Here is an 8,730-nt window from a genome sequence, read left to right as displayed (position 1 = left end):
CCAGGGTGTTATAGAAAGAGAGGAGTGTTTAGGGGTAACTGCGCTCTTCATATGGAACCATACCCCTAAGTGACCTACAGTACATTCCTTTCGGAAAGGCATGGCTGTGTTTCAGTTTAGAAAACTTAAATGTTAGAAGCTAATCATAAATAAACTCTTGAATTAGCAACAGAGCTGCCTCCATTTTCAGAGAGAGGAAAATGGCCGCATCCAGTCAGTAAAAGATGATAATGTTAATGGCTGTGAGTGCAAAATGCTAGTTATAAAGTCACAAGATATACGACTTTACAGCAGGGCTATGCAACATGCGGCCCTCCAGCAGTTGTGGAACTACAGATCCCAGCATGCCCTGCCACAGTTTTGCAACTGGGGCATGCTACAACTGTGGCAAGGGATTTCCACAACAGCTGAGGAGGGGAGGGGGGGGGGGGGGGGGGGGCGGGTTGCTTGTTGTTTACCTCTGCTGTACAGTGATGTTTTTTAAACAAATGTTGGTTTACTGACTTTATAGTCCTACTCATCATTTATTCAGTTGTACCATTTCATCATATACAGCCAGGTAACTGATAATTGCTACATCATGAAATATGACAAATGGCAACATTGCATTCATTGTACTCCATATTGTATTACGTTATATGCTGCTATTTTTCTGTCACTTCTGCCTATTCTCATGTTAATCCATAAACATTTAGAATGCCTATAAAAATTTTGTTTTCCTAACAAAGCAGTCTTTTTTATTTGTATAAATAATAGACTGTTTAATAGAACATAATTAAAAAATATATTTGTTTAATCAAAGACACATAGGTGTTTATTAGATCCCCCAATTCTGTTGGTTTCTAAAATAAATACTAGAATTAAGGATATGTAAAGTATATGGTTAATACCTTTCGAATTCTATTTTAGGGGGGAAATACTTTTCTATATTTGACTTTGCTTTGCTCTTTTTTGTTCCTAGTGGACCTATTTGACACAATGGCAACTGGTGTGATACGGAACCTCTCTGAATTTAAATTACCACCATCCTTCCAGCATCCATTCTTACTCCCAGAACTAACTCAGGACATAGACTTCCAGGATTCATCAGAAGAGGAAGATGAAATGCTGGAGGAAGAGGAGATGGATGGCTTTTCAGATGGAGAACAAGCAGCCATCAGGTCAACAAACCGCTCCAACCCATACGACAATGGTACAGAAGACAGCTGTACTGAAATGACAGAGCAGCTTTTGAAGTTCTCGGAACTCATCAGCTCTGACATTCAAAGGTATTTTGGACAGAAGACCAAGGAAGAAGACCCAGACTCTTGCAATATTTACGAAGACTATTTCATTCCTAGACTTTCTGGAGGCCAAGAAATGTATTACCAAGATCTCATGAAGATAGCACAAAGCAGAGACCATGATAAGGCTGACGTGTTTAACCCACTCACACCTCCTGTAGAGCTGGATCAAAAATTTCTGAAAACCATCAAAGAAGATCCCAAGAAGCTAGGACCTCTGACTGAGTTGTTCAACTTTGGTCTTCGTAAGTACACTCGGCAGAAGGTGGCGATGGGCAAAGATGGCCGGTTACAAAGACTAGAGCGGAAATATGCTCATATTGTCCCCATGCATAGACGGTTGTTGCCCTTGTCTTTCTGGAAAGAACCATCCCCTATTCCATTATGCATACTTAATACAAACACACCAGACTTCAGCGACCTACTGGAAAACTGGACATCTGATACACATCAAGAACTACATAATACCGGCAGAGACCTCATTGGTGAATTTAGCAGATAGGCCAACTCAGTGACTGGCAACATGCAGGTCACCCAAAATATTAGAACTAACACTATGAAACAGCAGTGACTCCATACAGTATAAAAGGAAATGCTAAGTATGGTTCCTACATTGATTCCCCACTTTATACCGCCATAGGCTACATACATATTGGATTTCTATTTTTATTGCATGACAGAATGTTAAAGTACATCTAAAGCATATTGCATCTAAGCACGCATTTAATATATATATATATGCAAATGTGTTCAATTAGCATTCTTTAAACATGTAACTGTGAACAAAACAGGAAATTGTTATCTTGTTCAAGCTAAAAGCTAATGGACTGGTGAATGCTTCTCAATCGCATCTCCTTTACAATGTCATTAATATGATGATAAGTTTCCAACTGTGTAGACGCGAACAAGTTAAAAGTATATATAGTGAAAATATGTATAGAGTCAACAACCACTTATTACATCTAATTCTTTAAATACAGAATTTATCTGGCCACTAGTTTCACAGTGTTCAGTCCATCGAATCATGTTTGAAACAATTATAAAGATGGATTTGTGCAACTTGTACATAGAGCACCAATTTTATAAATGGGGTCATCAAATGAATCTATTTTTTTTTTTTTGTGTTTAAACTCCAACAATTCTAAGGCACTTCCATCATTCTGAAATACATCAAAATAGTTATTTTATTAGTTAATATCATATATAAAAAATCCTATGTGATGGACCAAGTGTAGGCAACTGTGGCTCTCCAGCTGCGGCCGAACTACAAGTAGCAGCATTTTCAGCCTGCATTCTGGTACTGCCACTTCCATAACACAGCTTCATGTAGCTTGAGCCCATGATAAGCACTTAGTCCAGAATGACCTCATTTGTCCAATGAGTGACATTCACTTGACAGTCATTGCGAGTGAGACAGATTCAACAAGAAATCCAGTAGATGAAAAAGGAAGACGTTTTCTGCCATTATAGGAAATAAATGTTATTTAAAATAAACATTTTGGGATCATCAAGGTCATTAAGATCAACTCGATAAACATGAATATGATGAATATGAGATGATTTTATAAAGACAAAACTTAATTATTTTATGTAGTTTTACATTTAGCTGACTATTCTACTTTAAAGTTCATGAATCAGCTAAATCAGTGGTTCACAAACTTTTTTGAATCATGGCACCTTCGAGTATCAGAATATTTTCACGGCACCCCTAGGTCAAACGTTTCTTATTGAGAAATTTAGAAAGAAATATTAAATGAAGTAAAGTGTGTTTAAGTGTCATCCTTATGTACAGTTTGTGTGGTGAGTGACAAAAGTTGCTTCTATATCTTATGAAGGGCAGCCACCAGCACTGGTTTTGCCGGGAGGCATTCAATTTGCCGGTTGTCAGGATCCCGACTGTCAGGAGACACTGGAATCCTGACACCCGGTGAAATGCTAGCAGTCGGAATCCCGACACCCGGCCAAAATCCCCACTTGGGTGGTGGTCCATGCCACCACCCAAGGGGGAATAAAACCCTGTGGCAACCGCAGGTCACCACCAGGCCCCAAGCGAGAGGACATGCTGTGCTCGCTGCCGGTATTCCGGCTGCCAGGATATCATACTGATCACAATTTGCCTATTACATTAACCATAAATTATTTGAATTGGTCCTGGACCAAGGCACCCCTGCAAGTGCCTTGAGAAACCCCAGGGTACCACGGAAATCACTGATCTAAATTATATATTGTATAATCTCAATGACAGCCTATAGGTTAGTATTACACTATATCAAAAACACTTTATTTTACAAACATACTCACTTACATTGTAAGATTACTGCATGCTCATAGTAATGGAAAGGTCTCTTGTTCGCATAACATTTCCAGTTATCTATACCAGTGGTTCTCAAACTCGGTCCTCAGGACCCCACACAGTGCATGTTTTGCAGGTAACCCAGCAGGTGCACAGGTGTATTAATTAATCACTGACACATTTTAAAAGGTCCACAGGTGGAGCTAATTATGTCACTTGTGATTATGTGAGGAGACCTGCAAAACATGCACTGTGTGGGGTCCTGAGGACCGAGTTTGAGAACCTGTGATCTATACTGAAATGAAATGTAGGTAATATGTAGTTGAATAGATGTTAGTGGTACAATTAGTTTACAGCTAATTTAATAGATTTTAGCAATTTAAGAATTATGGCTGAAAGGAAACAGGTTATTTGCTGTTGTCTGGAAATTAAATTCTTTAATATAGGTTCTACATGTATCTCTTTCAGGTAACTGGTATTTGTGGACGTACAATATATATATACTGCAAATGTAGAATATCTTTCTGATGTACATAAATGATCTGTATATATTGATATATATATATATATATATATATATATATATATATAACATATATTTTGCCTAATAAAGTTTTTGAAAAACAATTATATTTTGCAAAAAAAAAATAAAAAAATTATCTTACATAAACCATCATTATCTCCCAATAAATTAAAGTCTATATAAATATAGTTTTTCGATGTGCAGGTTCCCTAAGACCAGGAAGGACTCCTAAACCTAAAATGTAAATGTTCACATATAAACAAAGACATGTATAATACAATGGTCAGTGCCACTCTAACATTACCTCCACTCCCCAATGCAGACAGCCACATGTTTAAGACAGTGGTAAAATGGGATTTGATGAAGGTCAAAAAGCTGAGATTGCATTTCATCTGAGCTGCTGTGACAACACATAATTTTAACACAAGAGGGCGCTGTGTGAAATTTCAGTGGGCAAACCCCCCCCCCCCCCCCCTTCCCCCCACACCACCATAAAAAAAAGTGCTGGCATATGAACAGAAGACCTCGGCATGGTGCCAGAGTCTTCTGTGCATGTTTTATATTTCTGCCAATATCTTAGTAAATATGGGGCTGGCTGGTGCCTTATTTCTGGTGCTTTGTTCAAAAACGTGGTGCCATTCCAACGCCACGAAGAAGACGTTCAGCCTTGACGTGAAATATGAGTCTGGCGGGAACACCCGAGCCGTGCGGTTCAGATTCCAGCTCATCTCTAGTATTGAGACTACTATACTAGGAGCACAGAGAATATTGTACTGGGTTCACATAGGTTGCCGTGCTTGATCTACTGGGACTTCCAATGCTGGGTGCAATGGGTATACTGGCCACTTTCTGGTTGTATTGTACTGGTTATGCTGGGTGCACTGGGACTGTTGTGCTGAGTATATGGGGACTGGTGTATTGGGAAGTTTCTGCATGTTGGTAATTAAATTTATTGGGGGGTGGGGGAAACACTGTTTCTCGCACAGTAGGGGTCATTTCGAGTTGATCGCAGCCCTGCAAAATTTTGTAGGGTTACGATCATGTCCACAGACATGTGGGGGGACACCCAGCACAGGGCTATCCCGCCCCGCATGTCAGGCTGCTACTCGTTGCTCCCCGGCCCGCAGCGGTCCCATGGTCCGGCCACACCTGCGTTGGCCAGACTGCACCCACGAAACGGCAGCCAAACAGCGCCATTTTGTTTCCCCCCCCCTGCCCAGCGACCGCCTTTGCCTGTCAATCAGGCAGAGGCGATCGTACTGCAGCGACAGCCTTCGACCGTCTGGCATGCGCCGGCGTATGTGCAGTTCTGACCCGATCGCACCGCTGTGAAAAACTACAGCATGCGATCGGGTCAGAATGACCCCCAGAGCACCAAAATGTCTAGTTATGGCTCTGGTTTCCACTGAACATTTGCATGTACAAGGGCCGCTTTAGCTCCATCACCAAGCTCTGCACTAGTTGACAGTAGAAGGAAGCAGAGGTCAAAAACCACTGGCAACCAATAGAGATAAAGATGCATGCTCTGACAAGGTGCACTGAGCAGCCAACAAGAACAGAATGATCCCTCCATCCACTACGGCTCTCCCAAATTAAGGCTTCTTACTACTTTAAAAACTACAGCAAAAGCACCCGTGTCATCATAGGCAAATGCCAGGAAAGGGAGGGGGGGGATTCCAGTTTCTCGGAAACCCCCCACCTCTTGGCTAGTGGCTCATATTATAACAATAGCAATGGTATAGAATACAATTACTAGACCTGCCACCACATCATGCAGTTTTAGGGACAGAGCAAAGCTGCTGTACATGCCCAGGGCCGGTTTGAGGGCCCTCTGTTCCCCCGGGCAGGAAATGGGGGCGTGGCTTAATACAGGGGGCGTGGTCGCCTACGCCCCCTGTATAGTAGTAGCGCCGCTTAAATGCTGAGCGGTGCGCGATGACGTCATCGCGCACCGCACAGCAAAAGGTCCTCTCCACGAAGGAAAACTAGACGCTAGACTTCCCTATAGTGACTTCCCAGCTGTGTTCTCCTTGTAGACACCCCCCTTGTCTGTATTTTCCCTATAGTGACCTCCCATCTATATTTTCCTTGTAGATACCCCCTTGTCTGTATTTTCCCTATAGTGACCTCCAATCTATGTTTTCCTTGTAGATACCCCCCTTGTCTGTATTTTCCCTATAGTGACCTCCCATCTATGTTTTCCTTGTAGATACCCCCCTTGTCTGTATTTTCCCTATAGTGACCTTCCATCTATGTTTTCCTTGTAGATACCCCCCTTGTCTGTATTTTCCCTATAGTGACCTCCCATCTAGGTTTTCCTTGTAGATACCCCCCTTGCCTGTATTTTCCTTACAGTGACCCCACTTGTCTGTATTTTCCCTATAGTGACATCCCCTGTCTGTGTTAGGGTAGCTCACAGGATATTAAATTTCATGCAGCATCTAAAATATGTAAGCATTCCTCTGGTCTATTGTATATCAATTTAGAATTTTATTACACTTTTTATACCTTGCTAATATTGGCCTATAAGCCTCATTTCTTAGGTTTTTCTACTGGTATGAGGGTTTACTTTTAGAAAATGTTAACAACTCGTGCACAAGTTCAGGCATCTCATTGGGATCATCACGACAGTGGGGGTAATTCCAAGTTGATCGTAGCAGGATGGGCAAAACCATGTGCACTGCAGGGGGGGGCAGATATAACATGTGCAGAGAGAGATAGATTTGGGTGTGGTGAGTTCAATCTGTAATCTAAATTGCAGTGTAAAAATAAAGCAGCCAGTACTATTTACCCTGCACAGAAACAAAATAACCAACCCAAATCTAACTCTCTCTGCAAATGTTATATCTGCCCCCCCTGCAGTGCACATAGTTTTACCCAACTGCTAACAAATTTCCTGCTGCGATCAACTTGGAATTACCCACAATGGCCCTCATTCCGAGTTGTTCGCTCGTTCTTTTTCTTCGCATCGGTGCGATAAGTCGCAAACTGCGCATGAGCAATGTTCGCAGTGCGCCTGCGCCAAGTAAATTAGCACAATAGTTTGGTATTTTGCTCACGGCTTTACAAAGATTTTTCATCGTTCTGGTGATCGGAGTGTGATTGACAGAAAGTGGGTGTTTCTGGGCGGAAACTGGCCATTTTATGGGTGCGTGAGAAAAAACGCTGCCGTTTCTGTGAAAAACGCGGGAGTGGCTGGAGAAACGGGGGAGTGTCTGGGCGAACGCTGGGTGTGTTTGTGATGTCACACCAGGAACGAAACGGACTGAACTGATCGCAGTGGCAGAGTAAATCTCGAGCTACTCGGAAACTGCAAAGAAATTTCTAATCGCTATTCTATTCGCAATTCTGCTAATCTTTCATTCGCAATTCTGCAAAGCAAAGATTCACTCCCAGTAGGCGGCGGCTTAGCGTATGCAATGCTGCTAAAAGCAGCTAGCGAGCGAACAACTCGGAATGAGGGCCAATATCACATAAGAGAACTTTATTCAAAGGAAATTGTGATCTGGATAATACATAGTCTATATCTAATTCCAATATTATAGTTTTAATATATGTGAACAATTCATGCTTATTTGAATTATATCTATATAAATTCTACTAAGGTTCACTGCAGGACAGTTTACTTGATTTTGAATACCTTCCTTATGATCCGAAGCCATTACAGACATGAGATTCAAGCACTCGTGCAAGAGAAGAAAAATCCAGCGTTGTTGCATTCTCCAGTACAGACCGTAGAGGCAGCAACAGCCAGCATCCCCCACTATAGGGAGAAAGAGAAAAGGGCTCTGGACCACACAGCAAGGAGAGGGGTTCAGACCCAAAGAAGACCACAGATTTGGAGTTGACCTCCAGGGCAGAGAGGGTGACCAAACACAGCCAAGTTGTCTGTTATGTCGAAGTCAAAAATATTACATAGAGAGAACACACAGACTCCACACATTATGAGTCGCTATGCTTGCAAATACGAGCAGCGCGCACCGCAATATATGGTAACGCATTTACACAGACATGTCACAAAGATATATTCAACACATATTTCATACAGCACATAAATTGAACATATCAAGCGCCAGACATAAGGTTTCCAATGATATAATGGAGTAACGTCATGTATGTGTATCATTGGAGCGGAGCCAGATGGACATGTCGTGCTTGGTGTCAAAGTAACCAGATTAATGTGTAGATTCATTTGATGCCTGTTATTAAGTTGTAGCACATTGCCATGCGTAGATATGATTAAATGTAGGAATATAAAGCCACAATTCTGAAGAGAACAATGTACATTCCATTTAAAGCATGTGGGCAGGAAACCAGAGGCCAGCCCTTTTGATGTCTTCAAGGCTTGCCTATGAATTGACCAATGACTCCTCATGAATGAGAAAGTTCCCTCCTCTAGACTAATAAAAAGAGATCTATATACGCCCAAGAGACTCAGTGTATTGCTGATCAGACACACAGAAGTCTCTGTTTTTCCCCTGAGTCCTGAGCAAGATGGGTTTTGGCCGATACTCTGCTGTGAGCTTGGATGGAGAGCTAAAGATGGAGGAGGGGGAGCTTAGTAAGCATTGAGCTAATATGGTGATGTATTGCTGGCCATGTATGTATTTGAATTAGTTTGTAATAACTGC

At 41.8% G+C, this 8,730-nt stretch overlaps 1 protein-coding gene across 1 annotated transcript; it reads left to right on the top strand.

The window, feature by feature from the left end:
- The first annotated feature begins 978 nt into the window (after nucleotides 1-978).
- PERCC1 (proline and glutamate rich with coiled coil 1) lies at nucleotides 979-1,850 on the top strand. Its single transcript, XM_063932428.1, has one exon. It carries the CDS (start codon nucleotides 979-981, stop codon nucleotides 1,783-1,785), a length of 807 nt encoding a protein of 268 aa, XP_063788498.1. The 3' UTR covers nucleotides 1,786-1,850.
- The last annotated feature ends 6,880 nt before the right edge of the window (nucleotides 1,851-8,730 follow it).

The sequence above is a fragment of the Pseudophryne corroboree genome, chromosome 7 (genome assembly GCF_028390025.1).
Source record: "Pseudophryne corroboree isolate aPseCor3 chromosome 7, aPseCor3.hap2, whole genome shotgun sequence".
NCBI classification, from domain to species: domain Eukaryota; kingdom Metazoa; phylum Chordata; class Amphibia; order Anura; family Myobatrachidae; genus Pseudophryne; species Pseudophryne corroboree.
The sequence above is the reverse complement of the archived record's forward strand: the minus strand, read 5'-3'. Positions and strand labels throughout refer to the sequence as shown.